At 44.6% G+C, this 17,494-nt stretch overlaps 1 protein-coding gene and 1 long non-coding RNA gene across 3 annotated transcripts in view; one reads left to right on the plus strand and one right to left on the minus strand.

Annotated features, from left to right (window-relative positions):
* The window catches only part of ADAMTS16 (ADAM metallopeptidase with thrombospondin type 1 motif 16), an 86,256-nt gene that overhangs the window by 21,159 nt on the left and 47,603 nt on the right, over nt 1–17,494 (plus strand). For both annotated transcript variants that reach the window (XM_081014653.1, XM_081014654.1), the window contains 6 exons: nt 224–383; nt 2,156–2,261; nt 2,783–2,920; nt 6,389–6,542; nt 7,515–7,610; nt 17,018–17,166. In XM_081014653.1, the coding sequence (XP_080870779.1) occupies nt 224–383; nt 2,156–2,261; nt 2,783–2,920; nt 6,389–6,542; nt 7,515–7,610; nt 17,018–17,166 (803 nt within the window). The remainder of the gene's footprint in view (nt 1–223; nt 384–2,155; nt 2,262–2,782; nt 2,921–6,388; nt 6,543–7,514; nt 7,611–17,017; nt 17,167–17,494) is intronic.
* On the minus strand, nt 8,109–10,635 carry LOC308482174. Its single transcript, XR_013989115.1, has 3 exons — nt 10,544–10,635; nt 9,947–10,054; nt 8,109–8,180 (listed from the first exon to the last, which is right to left on the minus strand). It is a non-coding gene; the product is annotated as an uncharacterized lncRNA (long non-coding RNA).

Raw genomic sequence — 17,494 nt, forward strand, 5'->3', positions numbered from 1 at the left:
CTCTGTGTCTGCTCACCATCTGTGCAAGGAGCAAGCAAGCTGTGGCCAAGCGGCCATTCAGCGAGGGGGCCAGGGACATAGCGGTAAGGCCAAGCCAGGCTCCAAGACTGTGTCTTTCCCTTTAAACACCTGCTTGTTTTTATCAACTCACCCACAGCTACAAAACTAAATCTCATTCCCTGTTCCCATTGGACTTTTTCTTCTGTTTGACTCTTCTGTTCAGCCAGGGCTCGTGATCAATCACCACGCTGACCATACCCTGAGTAGTTTTTGTCAGTGGCAGTCCGGGCTGATGGGGAAGGATGGGAGCCGCCATGACCATGCAATTTTGCTTACCGGCCTAGATATATGTTCCTGGAAGAATGAGCCATGTGATACGCTAGGTGAGTCCTTGCTGGCAACCTGCTGTGGTCATCGCTGCTGAAGCATTAACCCCTGCTCTTAAAGGCCTTGGCAAAATCAATGTATTTTGCTGATGGTGCTAAATACCTAAAATCCAGTGTCTGGCTTGACACTTAACCGGCTAAACACATATTGGCCCTATTATTTCGCAACTGACTGGCATGATTACACTCTAGCAACTGAAGGGTCCTAGACACTGTCTTATGGTTACCAGACATCCCCGTTTCCCGGGGACAGTCCCCAGATTTACAAATCTGTCCCCGGACAAAATCCGTCCCCAGAATGTCCCCGGATTTCATTTAATGTCCCCGGGTTTAGATTTTAAGTGTTGTAGATTTATTAGTAGGGAATGAATGTTACGTGATTGGTTCAACGGCACAGGACACGTCATATGGAGACTTCCGGCAAGGCAAAATGGCGGTGTCACGGCAGCGAGCAGCTCCTGAAGCCAGCCAGAGCCAACTGCACTACTAGGCTGGCTCTGGGCTGCTGAGACTGCCGCTGGCACTGCCAAGGGGGAACCGGGGACGCCTGGCATGTCAACTGGGGGAACCGCTGACACCCCCCCCATGTGACCCAAATTGAGCTGGGAGTGAGAATGCCCGGCCACCCGGACGACTGTCCAGCAGCACCCTGGGGCCAGGAAAACCTTGGAGCCGACTCAGGGAGAAGGAGGGGGGAGGAAAAGGAATAGAAAGAAAGAGGAAAGAGAAAAAAGGGGGGAGCTCCGACCTTGCCATGCCACTGCCGCTGCCACAGCTGAGGAAGAGAGGTAGGAGAGCACTGGGAGAGCAAGGATATATGGCCAAGCCGATGCCCGACCCTAGCCTACTCCACGGTGGCTAGCGCTCCAAAAGAGGAGGCCCGGGCCAAGAGGAAGGCTGTGGGACTGAGGAGACCACAGAAAAGAAGATATTACTTCTTAATTTTCTTTTTAAAAAATAACCTTTTTTTCTCTTTTCAAAAAAAAAAGTGTCCCCGGATTCTTTGAAAAAAAATCTGGTAACCTTACCCTATCTTGCCCTCTGAGAATTGCTACCCAACATGGCCCACAAATGCCAACAGTGGTGGAATAGTTGCAAACTAACGGGCATCTGTAGGAATAGAATTTGAGGGTTGACGTTGAACAGGGATCTTCTGTCCCGTCCTGTCCCCCCACTCCCGTATTCCTGGAGCTTCTCAGAGAACAATGGAATATATAAATAAATAAATTGGGGTTTTGCAGTCCAAATCCATACCGCCTCTCAGTGTATACCCATTTGATTCCTCAGGGCAGGACATCGGTGTGATAAATGCTGGAATCAAACACAACCATCACAAGCTATCAGATGTTTGCCGTGGGTTTTGCAATATTCAGGTGATGGGAGAGAGATGGCTCTATTTTGTTATCCAGTGTAATAGCTCTGCCAATACCTCTGGTCAGGAATTAGTGGTGTTCTCAGGGTGTGGGTGTGGGAGAGAGAGAGAGAGAGAGAGAGAGAGAGAGAGAGAGAGAGAGCAGGGATTCAGTTGTGCACTGAGATACATAAAAGCAGAGAAAGCAGTTCCTTTCTAATTCGTATCACAACACGGAAGCTGTGTGACGGTGGCAGCAACAGTCTACTTTGCAAAAACCCAAGTTATACATATGCATTTTGAAGCCAACAGACCAAGTTCTTTTGTGTTTTCTTTTTTGGTATTTGTTAAACTAACATTCACAAAGACCATTTCCTAATGAATGCTGTTTCCCCTCCCTTTACGTTTAATTTACCAGGATTTGCTCCAATAAATGGAATGTGCAGTAAATATCGCAGCTGCACAGTTAATGAAGATACTGGTCTTGGTCTGGCATTTACTATTGCTCATGAGTCTGGACACAAGTAAGTTTGTATGCATATCTTTGGAAAGAGATACTAGATATTTGTTTGTTTGTTTGTTTGTTTGTTTTCCAGCATCCTTTCTAACAGGTGAAGTGGAAATTCATTGTGCTTCGGTTAAATATCTGGTGACAAGCCAAATGACTGTTTGAGCAAACTGTGGTTAGAACTCAAACTGTGATACGATCTTCCAAACAAACATATCGTAATTTAGGTCTGCTTGTTTGCCTTCATGTTTCATCTGCTCAGCGTTTCAGAGTTCAGATTCTATGGCTTTGGGGGCTGGAACAATGGCTGGGACTATCACCCTAGGAGAAGCATCATATTGGGTAAAAGTATTCAGCAGGAATACTTTTCAAAAGAGTCCTTAAAAATTATTGATAGATTTTTTCTAAAAACTTGTCAGGATGAAAAATGGTGCACAGCCAAGAAAGCTCTCTTACGAATTTGCAGTTCAGAGTGCTGGTATTATTAGGCAGTATTTATATAGAGAGAATGCAAGTTATCGTTTTTTCCTCCTGCAGCTTTGGCATGATCCATGATGGAGAGGGAAATATTTGCAAAAAGTCTGAAGGTAACATCATGTCACCCACACTGGCAGGACACAATGGGGTCTTCTCCTGGTCAGCTTGTAGCCGTCAGTATCTCTACAAATTTCTAAGGTATGCATGTTGTGGAAATGAGAGTTGAGTCACTGAAAACTTTCCTTCCTGCCCCCCACACTTTTGATAAAGGAAAATCTGGATGTTTTAACTTACCTGTGGCTCAGTATACCAGAGCAGATATATAACATTCATAGATCTCTTGGGATAGTGGATTGACTGGACATTCACTAGGCCCCAAGACCAGCCAAGAGCCCACTGTCACAAGAATGCTGCTTTTCTTACTATATAGACCATAATGAAAATTAGAGGGAGTATGTTTAATGCTCTGCCTCCTCTAGGATTCGGGGCAAGGGGCGTCCACTCAACTTTTCTACTCCATTTTACCAACTAGTGTTTGCTTCGGTAAGATAAGAGTCAGAAAGCTTATCACAAACAATTTTTAATCAAGAAGATTTGCACTTCACTTGATGAAGGATTTCCTCAAAACTTAATCTCAGGGCTGTGGGTTTGAGCTAAAGGCACCATACATGGTTCTCTCCTCATGCTCCTATTTTTCCCTCACCGCAACCCTGTGAAGCAGGTTAGGCTGAGAGAATGTGACTGTCCCAAGGTCACCCAGTGAGCTTAGTGGCTACGTGGAGATTTGAACCTGTATCTCTCGACAAACTATTTCACTACCTTGGGGCTGTGTTCACATCGCAGTTTATTCTGTTTTCCTAATTGCTACGTTCTGCATTATATTTGAGCATTCACATGATGTAAAACCTATATCTGGAACAATAGTGGAACGTGGTGCAAATTTAGTGTTCATTTCCATGTTACAGTAAAGCCCACAACTTACATGCATTTAATTTGTGCGCATTCAGCTTTACGTGCTTGGCAAAAAGAAGGAAGGAAGGAAGGAAGGAAGGAAGGAAGGAAGGAAGGCGGGCGTCCGGAGAAAAATACTTAGGCAATCCTATTCAGCACTGAACCCAATGTGTTTTGACCATATGTGATTTTGGCTTTAGGCATGATCCCCAGAACATAACCCCCACACAAGTTGTGGGCTTACTGTATTTGCTTACAGGGGGTAAAAAACCCTTTTGCAACTAATAAGGAAATAAGTGATAAACTTGCGCTAGATTCTACTGTGGTTCCAAAGGTGGCTTTTACATCGTGTGAATGCTCAAATATAATGTGGGGATTAACAGACAGGAAAATGTTGTGAAAATGGAATCAACTTCCATGTGAGTGAAGCACTGGTAGATAACTAGGCATTTCTTAACAGATGCACCCATAACAGGGATCTGCTCAGCTTTCTGAAAACCGTAAGTGTTCAGTGAATGAGCTTGCAGTAAGTTTTTGAGTTGACTTGCTTTTCTGTCATTTGTTAGATGGATGTTGTGTTGCAATGCTAAGAAGTTCCGTGCAGAATCCTCCTGTGCTAAATTTCTCTCAGTCACGCTAATAGCGTTGACCACGTTGTCCTGTCGTGCTTCCACTATTAATAGCAGAAGATCTCATCCCATTTAGTGATGCCTGTATGGTGGAACTTATTTTAGGAGAATGGGTTAATGTTAGACTCAGCCACTCACGCGTCTGATATCCCCAGGATGTGCTCATCTTGTTTTTCAACAGCACAGAATTGAAGACAACTAGATGCGAGTCAAACTACTGGTCTGATTTGAACCAGAGAGTTGTCGAACACCAGAGAGTTGAGAGCTAACTTCATTGCTGTTCCAGTCACAGTTTATCCCTCTGCACATTGTCAGCTGGTATCATTAGATATGCTGAGGCTCTGATGATAAAAGATATCAAATGGGGCCAGCCCACCCATTAGGCAAGGTGAGGCGACCACCTTAGGTGGCAGGATCCACAGGGGCAGTGGGTCCCAATGTGGAGCTCTATCCCTCTTTGTTCCTAATGTTGTTCTTCACTCCCCCTTTTTCCTTGGCCGGGACAGGGGTGGGGCACCATTTTGTGATTTGCCTCAGGTACCAAAGTGTCTGAGTGCTGATTACAATGGGGAGTTACAATGTACACACCCAGGTCCAGCAGACTTGATGTGTTTTCGAAACCTTGAGAATGATTTGTGAATGGTTTTATTTGTAGTTCCTGATAGTAGAACATAGCTCTGTTCCAGGTTTTGTAGTCCTTGTATTAATCTAGAATCAGAACATCCAGTTCAAAAGTCTAAGGAGGGGTAGCCAAAATGATACCTTCTGAATGTTCCTGGACTACAGTTCCCTTAATCCCTGATCATTGGCCATGCTGGCTGGAGCTGATGGGAGTCGAACCCCAACAGTAGATGGAGTATGCCACCAGTTTAGGGGTTTTCTTTTGCCAATTTCATTTGCACACAGGAAACCTGGGATTCCAGTTTCTGCCCGTGCCTAAATTCTTCCTCACATACCTTCTTCTTTAAAAAAAAAAAGTTGGTTTAGAAATGCTTTTAAATAAATAAAAATAAATACTTCCTGTGATGCAACAAAAACACATTTACTTTGATACAGGAAAGGACCACATCAAAACTTTCTGCTTTTATTGCCACCAGCAGTAGTAGTCCAAGGAAGTTTTACCCCCAAATCTAGGGTGAAGGTGCTTTGAAGGTGCTACCGATGTCCTCTGCACCCTATTATATTGGGGTGACATCCAGGAGGAGAGGGTTGTTATGTTAGGAGCTCGTCCTACACTCAAGTAGGACCCTGGTAGAGACACATGCCTGACTGGCATGTTCTCTCCCTCCTGGTCGATTGTTCCGGAGCTTCAAAAGCTTTCTTCAGCCCAAACATCACAGCAACCGATGTCAACAGACACCGGCACACTTAGGGATCCGCACAGTTTGCGCAGCTTGCGTAACAGACCTCAGCAACTCAGCATTTTGGCTAATCTACTTTATTTACATATAAACACACACAGAGCACTGCAACATGGCTCCCTCTCTCTCTAGCATCAGACAGCAAAGAGAGAAGAACAAAGGACAATAGTCCCACTTCACGGAACACTGTAACACAGACATCCTGTCTCCGTCACTTCCCATTCTATGGAGTCAAAACATACACCATCATGTGAAAGACAACAATCCCATGACTGCAATCATGGAGCAGGAATTCTAACATGTTATTGGTAGGATGTTGTTTGTCTCTTCAGTGCTTTCCGGTAGCCCTAGGACACAGCTGCCCTCTGCAGTAAATGGTCTCAGCTGAGGAACAAAAGCTGCAGCAAAGTATCTGAGCCCAAACAAAGCATGAAAAGATGGCAGCAGTTTTGCCTTCAAGAGTCAGAACAGGCAGCTGACCAGCTTAAGGAATAGCTTCTTTAAGACCCCAAATACCAGCTCACAATTCTCTTGCACCTCTTTTATCTCGGCCCAAACCTAGTTGTTTCAAGCAGAATATGACACCCCCACATTGCTATTTCCTTTCATTCTTGTCCGTAGCTGACCTAGGACTGCCTTGTTTCACAGCTGACTAGCTGCAACACGGGTCCCTTTTAAAACTGCATTTGACATATCCAAATACACATTGTTTGGGTCTCTTGCAGCTCTGCACAGTCCTTGTGTCTTGCTGATCAGCCTAAGCCCGTGCATGAGTACAAATATCCCGAGAAGCTACCAGGGGAGCTGTATGATGCTGCCACGCAGTGCAAGTGGCAGTTCGGTGAGAAAGCCAAGCTGTGCATGATGGACTTCAAAAAAGTAAGAACCTGCTTTGTTTCACCACATACTTAACCCACCCTTAATCCAAGGAGCTCAGGACCATGTGCCTGTGCTATGGAGTGCCGTAACTGAAAAGGTCCTCACCCAAGTAATCACCCACTGGATCTCAAATGGCAGAGGAACTCAAGGAGGTTCTTGGTTTGCCCTGTGTTGTTTATGTTCTACATTTATATGCCACCTTTTCCTCTAAGAGCCAGTGTGGTGTAGTGGTTAAGAGCAGTGGACTCGTAATCTGGTGAACCGGGTTCACTTCCCCGCTCCTCCACATGCAACTGCTGGGTGACCTTGGGCTAGTCACACTTCTCTGAAGTCTCTCAGCCCCACTCACCTCACAGAGTGTTTGTTGTGGGGGAGGAAGGGAAAGGAAAATGTTAGCCACTTTGAGACTCCTTTGGGTAGTGATAAATCGGGATATCAAATCCAAGCTCAAACTCAAGGAGCTCAAATGGTAATGTGCATGGTTCTCTCCTCCCGATATAATCCTCAAAACAACCCTGTGAGTAGGTTGGGCTGATCAACAATGACTATCCCAAGGTCACCTTGTGAACTTCATGGTTTAGTGGGAGTTCAAACCCTGGTCTCTCAGACCATGTTGTTAAGTCGTTTAGTCGTGTCCGACTCTTCGTGACCCCATGGACCAGAGCACGCCAGGCACTCCTATCTTCGCTCAGACCATAGTACAGCACTTTAGCCATTACACTGCACAAGCTTCAGCCATCTAGTAGATTGATATTTTGATGTGAGATTATGTGGGCAGAAGCCCCATTAATTTTGGTCAAATGTACCTCCACATGGAGGTGTTACCACTGAAAATTATATAGTGAGTCAACTGACCATTGGGCATGATCAACAGCATGAGTTTGCTCTGCTTTAGCCATTTTTAGTCGCAACAGTGGATGCATTCAGAAATTAAATGCCGACTTCAGTTTGTTGACATTTTTTCCCATTTAGGATATTTGCAAAGCGTTGTGGTGCCATCGGATCGGCAGAAAATGTGAAACCAAATTCATGCCAGCTGCAGAAGGTACAACATGTGGATATGACATGGTAAGGAAGGTTTGTTTGTTTATAGTTTGGCAATGGTTTGGTGTGGAAATGGTATGGTGACAGAAGAGAACGGGATTGTGGAAGTAGAACAGGAGTGGGAAATCAGGTGACCTCCATCCTCGCTGACCATTGGCCATGCTACCTGGGGATGGTGGAGGGTCGCAGACTCCTCATCCCTGGAGTAAAGGGGGTTCTCTCTGCGGGCCTCTCAGGACATCCCTTTTATAGTGTGCTCCTAACGATTTGTGCTCATGGTGGTGTCAGGGATGGTTTTACTCCATCCTGCTGTCAGCACCATTGGTGCCAGGAAACAGTATTCTGTTTCAGGCCAGACATGCTGCTTCATTTCCAGTCAGTGCAGGTAATTGCCTGCTGAAATCCTGTAACATTTTATATCTGAAATGCTCTGGTTTATTTTATTTTGTTGCCTTGCTTTTGCTGTGCAGGAGTGCCTCTCTAGTGCAAAAGCATCACATAGCAGCTAGTAAAGGGGAATGACGGGTGGGTGGTCAAGTATACATCCAACACGAACGCGTTGTTATTGCATCAATGACATGTTGCAAAATACACCTGTAAAAAAAAAACAACCTTGTAACAATAAAGAAAAATAAAGGGCCCTTTGACACCTTTTCATCACAAGTTGCAGTACATTAAATGAGTAAACTTCCATTCACAATTTACTAGGAAACCCTCATTTCCTGTATTCTTAGCGAGAGGGTTATCCATTTTCAAATATGTAAACCAAAGGTATCCTTACTTTTCTTGCAGAGCTGGTTCATATTCCTATACATTTCATATTCCATGCAACATATCAAAAGCAAGTTTGAACTTAAATATTTCAAGGCCCAATTAAAATATTCATTGTTGCCATGTTGCTGCCATTAAAAATTGGCTGCTGATCAGGATTCCCCACTACTCTGAAAATATTTTATCTACTGAAAAGGATCCAATAGATTACTGGGGGGGGGGGCACATTAGCATCACTGGGCCCTAGAGATAAAGCAATAGTGTAGGTACCTCCCATATAATTGCATGGGTTCACTTGGGGGGAAAACATTTGACCATCCCCCTGACCCAAGGTGGAGCTTCAGCCATTCAACCACCATTTTGATGGCAGCCACACCACAAGGAAAACTCTCTTCCATACCCTGTACTGTTTCTGCCTCCTCATTCCTTCTCTACCCTCCCAATCTCCTGAGAGTATGATCTACTAAGCTATTCATTTAGTAACACCACTTAGTCACTAGGGGTCCAAACTGCAAATTATGTGAGGGCCACTTTTACATTTTAGTAACACAAGGTGGCCATGCTGTTAACTCTGAGGGTTAATTTTCTTTCCAAATTAACCAGCCCCCCCCCCATTCATTCTGTATTAATTAGCAATTGTGTTGTGCTTTTTAAGTGTTAATGTGAGATACAGGTTGGCACCCTGATGGAGAAGGGAAGGGGGCTTAAAAACACTACTGTTTTCACTAGAAGGGTGCCCCATTTGTAGTCTTATTCGAGGAAATCTGGGAGACCCGATTCAGCCTAGGTCTATAGTGGGGAGCAAAGGGTTGGAGGTCACCTCCCTCCCTCACCATAATCTTGACACTTAAAAAAAAAACCCCACTATTCATTTGTTGTTGTTTAGTCATTTAGTCATGTCCAACTCTTCAAGACCCCATGGACCAGAGCACGCCAGGCACTGCTGTCTTCCACTGCCTCACACAGTTTGGTCAAACTCATGCTGGTAGCTTCGATAACACTGTCCAACCCTCTCGTCCTCTGTCGTCCCCTTCTCCTTGTGCCCTCCATCTTTCCCAACATCAGGGTCTTTTCCAGGGAGTCTTCTCTTCTCATGAGGTGGCCAAAGTATTGGAGCCTCAGCTTCACGATCTGTCCTTCCAGTGAGCACTCAGGGCTGATTTCCTTCAGAATGGATAGGTTTGATCTTCTTTCAGTCCATGGGACTCTCAAGAGTCTCCTCCAGCACCATAATTCAAAAGCATCAATTTTTCGGCAATCAGCCTTCTTTATGGTCCAGCTCTCACTTCCATGCACCACTACTGGGAAAACCATAGCTTTAACTATATGGACCTTTGTCGGCAAGGTGATGTCTCTGCTTTTTAAGATGCTGTCTAGGTTTGCCACTATTCATAGAGTTGCTAATGTTAGTGTAAATTCATGCCAGTGCTAATTGCACAAATGGTGCCATATTTAATTTGGCCCAGCTGCAAAACTGCCACCACCTCTTGCCACACTCCCCTATGGAGAGGAAGAGCAATGTGGACCTGGTGATGCAGGGATTTTTTGTCTCCCCTCTTCACATTTTTGATGGGCTTTGTGTGGCTTACATGTTTCCATAAAGAGGTGAGAAAGGGCTCCAGATAATCCACTGATCCAAACAGATTAACGTGGATGATCTCTTTAGCGATGACTCGAAGGAGGGATAGCTCCAGTTCCTAGAAGAAGAAATATCATATCAGTCTCCTTTTCCAAACTGAACTGTTGAGTCATTTGACTCCAGACTAGATTTTAAGGATATCATACACAAAGCACTTGTCAAGATGAATGCAGACAGACACAGTTTAAGATCTTCACATCAAAGTGAACATGTGCTTTTAGGTTAAATTGGGTGTAATCCTGACTGACAGTCCCAAGAGAAGTGGTGGGTGCAGTTTTCATTTTATTTTTGTCCAAGAATAACAGGCAAGGACAATTAATCTCAAATAGATTACTTCACCTATAAATCAGATGGTATACTATGTACAGTCCATTTGCTTCCCTTGCTGCACTCTCCTACTTTCAGTTTCTAAAGTTTCACTTGCCGTAAATCGTAACTCATTCTCAAAGCAAAAGGGGGTCATGCCTGAGATTAATCCATAACAATAACAGAGAAATCTAATGAGGTGACTGTGGATAGATACTTTGAAATGTAAGATTTTAAATACCAGTGCCTGGTCCAGTAAGGGTAATTCACAGACAGAAGCAGGCTTGTGTATTCATCCAAATACAGAAGTTACATATCAGAACTGTAGTACTTTCAAACGGATGAACATTCTAATGTACTTCCCTAACCGGAATGCACAGATTGGCCATAATGGAAAATGCCTGCGTACAGCTGTGCACCTGAAACATGCTCACCATCTCTGATCCATGCACAGAATTCTGCTTCCGCCCATGGATTACCATCTCTGGATCAGGGCACATATGCTGCGCAGAAGGCATTCACGGCAGAATTATATTAGCAAGCTTTCTCAGTCTCTCTTCATCTTATATTTTACATATGAAGAGTACAGAGACAGTTACGGGTGCGAGTCCTGCTGAAATTTAGAAAGGCCATTTTGCATGTTGGGTACAGTGAGTAAAACCAATGGATTTTGTTTGCTCCATTCATGGCTCGCCTCCCCCTGCTCTCTCTACCAGGCCAGCTCATAGTAATAATATTGATGATGATGATTTAATTTTATTATTTATACCCCACCCTTCTGCCTGGGTTTGCCCAGCCACTCTGGGCAGCTCTCAACAGAATATTAAAAGCATGATAAAACATCAAACATTAAAAACTTCCCTAAACAGGGTTGCCTTCAGATGTCTTCTAAAAGTCGAGTACAGTAGCACATCGGCTTATATTATCCTCGGGTAACGTAAACTTCAGGTTGCGAAAGTGGCAAACCCGGAAGTGTTTTGTCCCACGCACATGCGCAGAAGCGCTTTACCGCACCACGCGCATGCGCAGAAGCGGTCTGCCACTGCACGCACATGCGCAGAAGCAGTCCCTACAGTTGCAGAAACCTCGGGATCTGACTGGAGCTCCGGAACAGATCCCATCCGCCACTGGAGGTACCACTGTAGTTGTTTATTTCCTTGACATCTGATAGGAGGGCATTCCACAGGGCAAGCACCTACCAAGAAGGCCCTCTGCCCTGTTCCCTGTAACCTCATTTCTCGCAGTGAGGGGAACACCAGAAGGCCCTCGGCACTGGACCTCAATGTTCAGGCTGAACGCTGACTGATGCAAAATCTCCTGAATTCCTCACTCCTATTTTGGCTGAGTCAAAGTGGTGGTGTGAGAGGCCTACATCTTCATACAGGATTGTATGGGTGTATGCATGAGTTACACATCATGACTGATGAGCAAAGGCAAGCCATGTCTGGAAGTGAAGCAAATTGCCCTGGACCTATCTCCTTGTTGTATCTTGGTGTCACCCACTTTGCCTCAGACATGTACATTTTGTGCCAGGGATGGGGGACCTGTGGCCCTTCAGATGTTGTCAGACTTCAGCTCCCACCAACCCCAGCCAGCATAGCCGATAATGAGGGATGGTCCGACAATATCTGGAGAGCCACATTTATCCCCGGGACAAATAGTTCAATTCTGGTGGGAATGCATTTGCCTTCCCGTGTGGAATGTAGCAGACTGGCTTGTCGATAGAGGGGGGTTCCCTTTTGTGGCTTTGAAAGGAAGGGTATTTTTGATTTCATGTGCCAGGAACTTAGTTTTGTGGATGAGTGAGGGAACCTCCATGCAGTGGATTGCAAATAGCTTTCATTGTATTTCTGAAGGGAGAGGCAATTGGAGGCAAACGTCCCTGGACTTTGATTCGCTGCTCCTAGCATTGTGCAATTGCATAGGAGTTTTGGAACCAAACTATTCAGATAATTTAAAAAATTGTGGCTTTATCAACTGCCAATGGATTTCTTTAGGATTACTTTTTTTAGTTATCCTTATCATATTCTAAGGAAATCACATATGGAAGTAGTTTCTCCAACATTAGCAACTGAAATGGCAAAGATACAGAAATTTCTAGTTCTACCACTGATTGATGAGTGGATTCTGGGATGTTGGGAAATAATCAGGTTAAGTGAATGATTAAAAATTGTGAGAATTGGAGTCAGACGGCTAATCAATAGCAGCTTTCTATCTAAGTGGATACTATCTTGGGCAGTGTTAGATAATATAGAATTATTGCTTTCTTCTTTTAGCTAGTGATGGCAATGTGTTAAATAATCTTGGATATTTCCCCTCATATTATTTTTATATTTATTTTATATTACAATACTACACAGATGATCACAAATAACTTATTTCCTATTGTTTATAATGAATCTTTTCTAAGCATGATTGAGGGTTCATCCAGACTTTCTTTTGTGTTTGTTTCCTGGCGCTTTCTCCAGGAAAACTCACATTTTACCACCGAATCAGAGCAAACAGGTTTTCAGTATTCTGACACTTGCTCCAGTTCAGCACTAACGAGCGAGTTTTCCCAGGGAAGGCTCTGGGACAAATGACAAAAACAGGGAACTTTAAAGTGCATATCTGTTCCTGGAAAGCACAGTGCCGAAGGAAGTTGAGGTAAGGCCTAAGTTTGGATCTACCAGAACTATTTTAAAGAGAAATAAACCTTCTTGGATAGCAACTTGTGAGGGCAGCTTCCCTTCTGGGGATTTCCAAGGCTGATCATGGGGAACCTGTGGCCCTCTAAATGTTACTGGACTACAGCTCCCATAATCCTTGGCCATTGGTCATGCTGCCTAGGGCTGAGGAGTCGTCCACATCTGGAGAGCCACAGATTCTCTCTTTCTGCCTTAGGCCCAGAACCAGATTATAGCCTGGTGCACCTCTGCTAGATGTTCTCTTAGGGTAGAGAAGCTAAATCATAAGTTTACTGATAATCAGACCCCATTTCTGCATTTCCTGGAGAGACATGACTATGTGCCAAGGCAGGATTGTGCCTACATTACTCCTGATAACTTCTACCCTTGTGGTTTGTGGGGAATCCCATGGTTGTGTCCTAGCCTGCAATGCCCAAGTTGCTAGGTAAACGTAAAGGGACCCCTGACAGTTAAGTCCAGTCATGAACGACTCTGGGGTTGCGGCGCTCATCTCGCTTTACAAGCTGAGGGAACCGGCGTTTGTCCACTTCCACAGACAGTTTTTCTGGGTCATGTGGCCAGCATGACTAAGCCGCTTCTGGTGAAACCAGAGCAGCGCACGGAAATGCCGTTTACCTTCCCGCCGGAGCGGTACCTATTTATCTACTTGCACTGCGTGCTTTCGAACTGCTAGGTAGGCAGGAGCTGGGACCGAACAACGGGAGCTCACCCCGTCACGGGGATTCAAACTGCCAACCTTCCGATCGGCAAGTTCAAGCACCACAGTGGTTTAAACCACAGCGCCACCCGCGTCCCGCCCAGGTTGCTAGCATGATTCAAAACCTCACAATTCCCCCTTATCACACTGGACTGGAAGTTACCAAGAGCAGCAAGAGAGCAATCAAAAGATGGCAGCAGCCACACCACTCCAGGTAACATATGAATGAGGCCAGAGAACTCAGCAGAGAAACTTGCAGCTGGGCAAAAGGACCTGAAGAGCAGTGGGACAAGGGCACCCAAATCCTGGAGCCCTTTCAGATCAGCAGCCACTGTGTTGCCTTCTATTTTATTCCTGGAATTTGAGCAGGATGGTCTAGTCGAATGCTGCAGACAGCCCAGCCCCTTTCCAAGATTTAGCTTTCCTTTTGAACTCTGATTCATTGCTGACTAAGCTTTTTTTAAAAAGGGTCGTAAATTAGAGATGTCAACGAAGCAAGACAGTGACAGCAAAGCCCCTTTTTAAGACCATGATCTGAAGCCAGAAATACTTTAGCGGGAGTAACTTGAATATTCAGCTTGATTGGTGGTTAACAAGGGCACAGAACACCAAAGGGAAACAAGTGTGCATTTGTAGATCTTTCTAATTCTTTATATTGAAAAATGGCAGGATGCATGTATTGGCTTAAAAAAAAAAATAGAAAGAAAGGAAATGTCAGTAATAACCTTGTTGCACAGTTCCCAGCTATGGGAAAACAGAATCCCTTTTCTCCATGCAATGAGGGAAGCTCACTGTACACATCAGAACTGTGCGTAATCTGAGTTCTAAATCATGAAAGGAGTTCAGTGGGCTTTTCAATGCAGTCTTCTACCTTCAATGCATGGAGAATAGGAAACCTGAGCACTAAGGCATGTGGCAGAGGTGGTGGACCTTTCTAGTATATCTCCACTGATTCTAATCATATGAGAAGAAGAACTTCTGCTTGGGCCACTAGGCAGATATTCTAAAGTGCTGAATGTGGCAATACCACATCTCACCCCACATTTCTTTGCAAAACATTACCTGAGGGGTGATGTGTAAGGAGCAGCAGCAGCCACACACATCCTCCCGAAAACCTAAGCAGGGTGTCAATTTCATTCCTCATTTTCCCAGTTCTCCTCACTTCTGAATCAACTTCTGATTTTCTGTCTTGAGCACTCAAGAACATCCATCAGCATTTTAGCATGAATACCTCTGAACATTCACATCTTTATATGCAGTTTTTCCTAATCTATACATTTTTGCAGATCAATTCTCCCTATTATAATATATTTTTGTACACTGTTTTCACTATGTGTTTTTGTGAACACTTTATCCCGGTATATGCATTTTTGGTCGTATTAGTTGCCGGGAGAACTGCATTGCAAAATTCAGGGACATGTGACTTGTAAAGGTAAAGGTAAGTCCAGTCCTACTTGACCGTTAGGTCCAGTCGCGGACAGCTCTGGGGTTGCGTGTTCATCTCACTCTATAGGCCGAGGGAGCCAGCGTTTGTCCGCAGACAGCTTCCGGGTCATGTGGCCAGCATGATTAAGCCGCTTCTGGCGAACCAGAGCAGTGCACAGAAATGCCGTTTACCTTCCCGCCCTATTTATCTACTTGCACTTTGATGTGCTTTCAAACTGCTAGGTGGGCAGGAGCTGGGACCGAACAATGGGTGCTCACCCCGTCATGGGGCCTTGAACCACCGACCTTCTGATCGGCAAGCCCTAGGCTCTGTGGTTTAGACCGCGTCCCTTCTCATGTGACTTTTAAAGGATGGCAAAGTTTCAGTTCTCAGATTGTTTCAGAAAGTGTGGATTGGGTAGATCCACCTTTGAATGTGAACTTAAATCTAATTTCTACCCCATCCCTACCCACAGATTGCTGGTGTATATACATCCCATTTGTTGCAAAAATAAAAAAATAAAAAAAATGCCAGTATTTATCCTGGATAAATAGTTTGGTGCCGTGTGGTTTGCTTACTTTCCTCATCAAAATCGTCAAACACCAAAAAGTGTGTTAACTTTCCAAGTGAAGGCTAGAAGACACTGAAATGGAACACACACTTGGTTGTTTTGTCTCCTGGAAAAGCAGTGTGACCTTGAACATACAGTACTTTATCACATTGTCCAGGTGTCTCAAAGGAAAGCATAAATCTTCAAGGGAGTTCACCAAAACACCCAAATTCTTGTGGTTTAACTTGTATCTCAGCCCTAGCAGGACTTCTGAAAGCTAAGAAATGCTCATAATTTATACAACCCATGTATAAATTTTGCATATCAGGGCTGCGGTTCAGCAGCTAAGATTTGTGTTCTTATCTGGTGGTCTCTTGTATCTGCACATATGTCCTCTTTGGGGGCTCCAGTGTAATAAATAAATAAATAATTTTTTATTTATACCCCGCCCTTCCCGGTTCACAAAACCGGGCTCAGGGTGGCTAACAACAAATTTAAAACACTTAATTGGTGCAACAAAAACAGCATAAAATACAGTATAAAATGTGAATAACAATAAATTCAGGATTCAAAAATCAATTTAGGGGGGAAATCCATCCAATAAACATTAGATGATCACCAGGGCTAGCTGGCTAAATTAGTCCTATTTGGGCCAGCATGGAGACCAGAGGAGAATTAGCTGTGGGATCCCAGAGTGGGTAATCTTCATAAAAAGGGGAGGGGGAGGGAAGGAAGGGGAATAAAACATCAGGCTAAGATCAAATTGAAAGCCAGGCGGAATAGCTCTGTCTTACAGGCCCGGCAGAAGGAAGTTTCAATTAATGCACAAAGTGGGGGCACATTATGGCACTAGGCTCCACCTCCCAACTTGTGTGTGTCTGTTGCATACCTATGAATATTGCCAATGAAGACATATAATGGTAGTAGGGTGCGCATGGATTCTGCTGCCCTACATGCACTCAGCACATTGCTGGGGGTAGATCTATGCTTGTAGAGTTTAGCACAGTGTAGCAGGAGCCTCTCTGGCAAATGCTCCCTTTCTGTGCCCAGTGGAGCTTTTGTCTACAAACAGGGTGACAACTCCACTCAGTACTAACCCCTTCCCTCCAGTTCAGGGAGTCAGGATTCCTCAGTCCATAACTGAAGCAGGAGGGCGCTTCTAAAAAGCAGTCTCGAGAAGTCAGAAAGTATTAAACAAAGTTTAAAATTGTTTGGTTGGGTGGGATAGATAATATAAGTGAGGTGGCTTCATTGTTAGTGAGACATGTGGTGTTGCAAACTCTTGATGCAAAATAATTTGCACTTGAAAGTATGGAGCAATGAGCAAACATCCGCAAACACGTTATATGTTTCAGTGGTGCCGTGGAGGGCAGTGTGTCAAGTATGGCGATGAAGGGCCCAAGCCAACCCACGGACAGTGGTCAGAGTGGTCCCGGTGGTCATCGTGTTCCAGAACCTGCGGAGGAGGCATATCTCACCGAGAGCGAAATTGTACGAATCCAAGGTGACTGCGAGTTTCTTTTCTTCAAGTCTAAATTCGGTGGAATAAGCCAGATGTTGCAAAGTCATAACCATGGCTTTGCATCAGCAGCTAAGGCGCAAGGGCACAATAGTTTGCTTCACCAATGTCATGCACTGGGTGCCTCTCCTTGTTTATAGCAAACATTGCAAAACACAAGACTGGGGCTTGTCCACACTTCTGCTTCTCCTGTGCCCAAAAACCACAGATCCAAGTGGTTTTACCTTTGCCCCACCACTTTTCCAGGAAAACCCCTCTTTACCGCTAAACCAGAACAAATGTCAATCCACAGGGAACCTGATTGCAATTTGTT

This window comes from Podarcis pityusensis (assembly GCF_964106645.2).
Source record: "Podarcis pityusensis genome assembly, chromosome: 7".
NCBI classification, from domain to species: Eukaryota; Metazoa; Chordata; class Lepidosauria; order Squamata; family Lacertidae; genus Podarcis; species Podarcis pityusensis.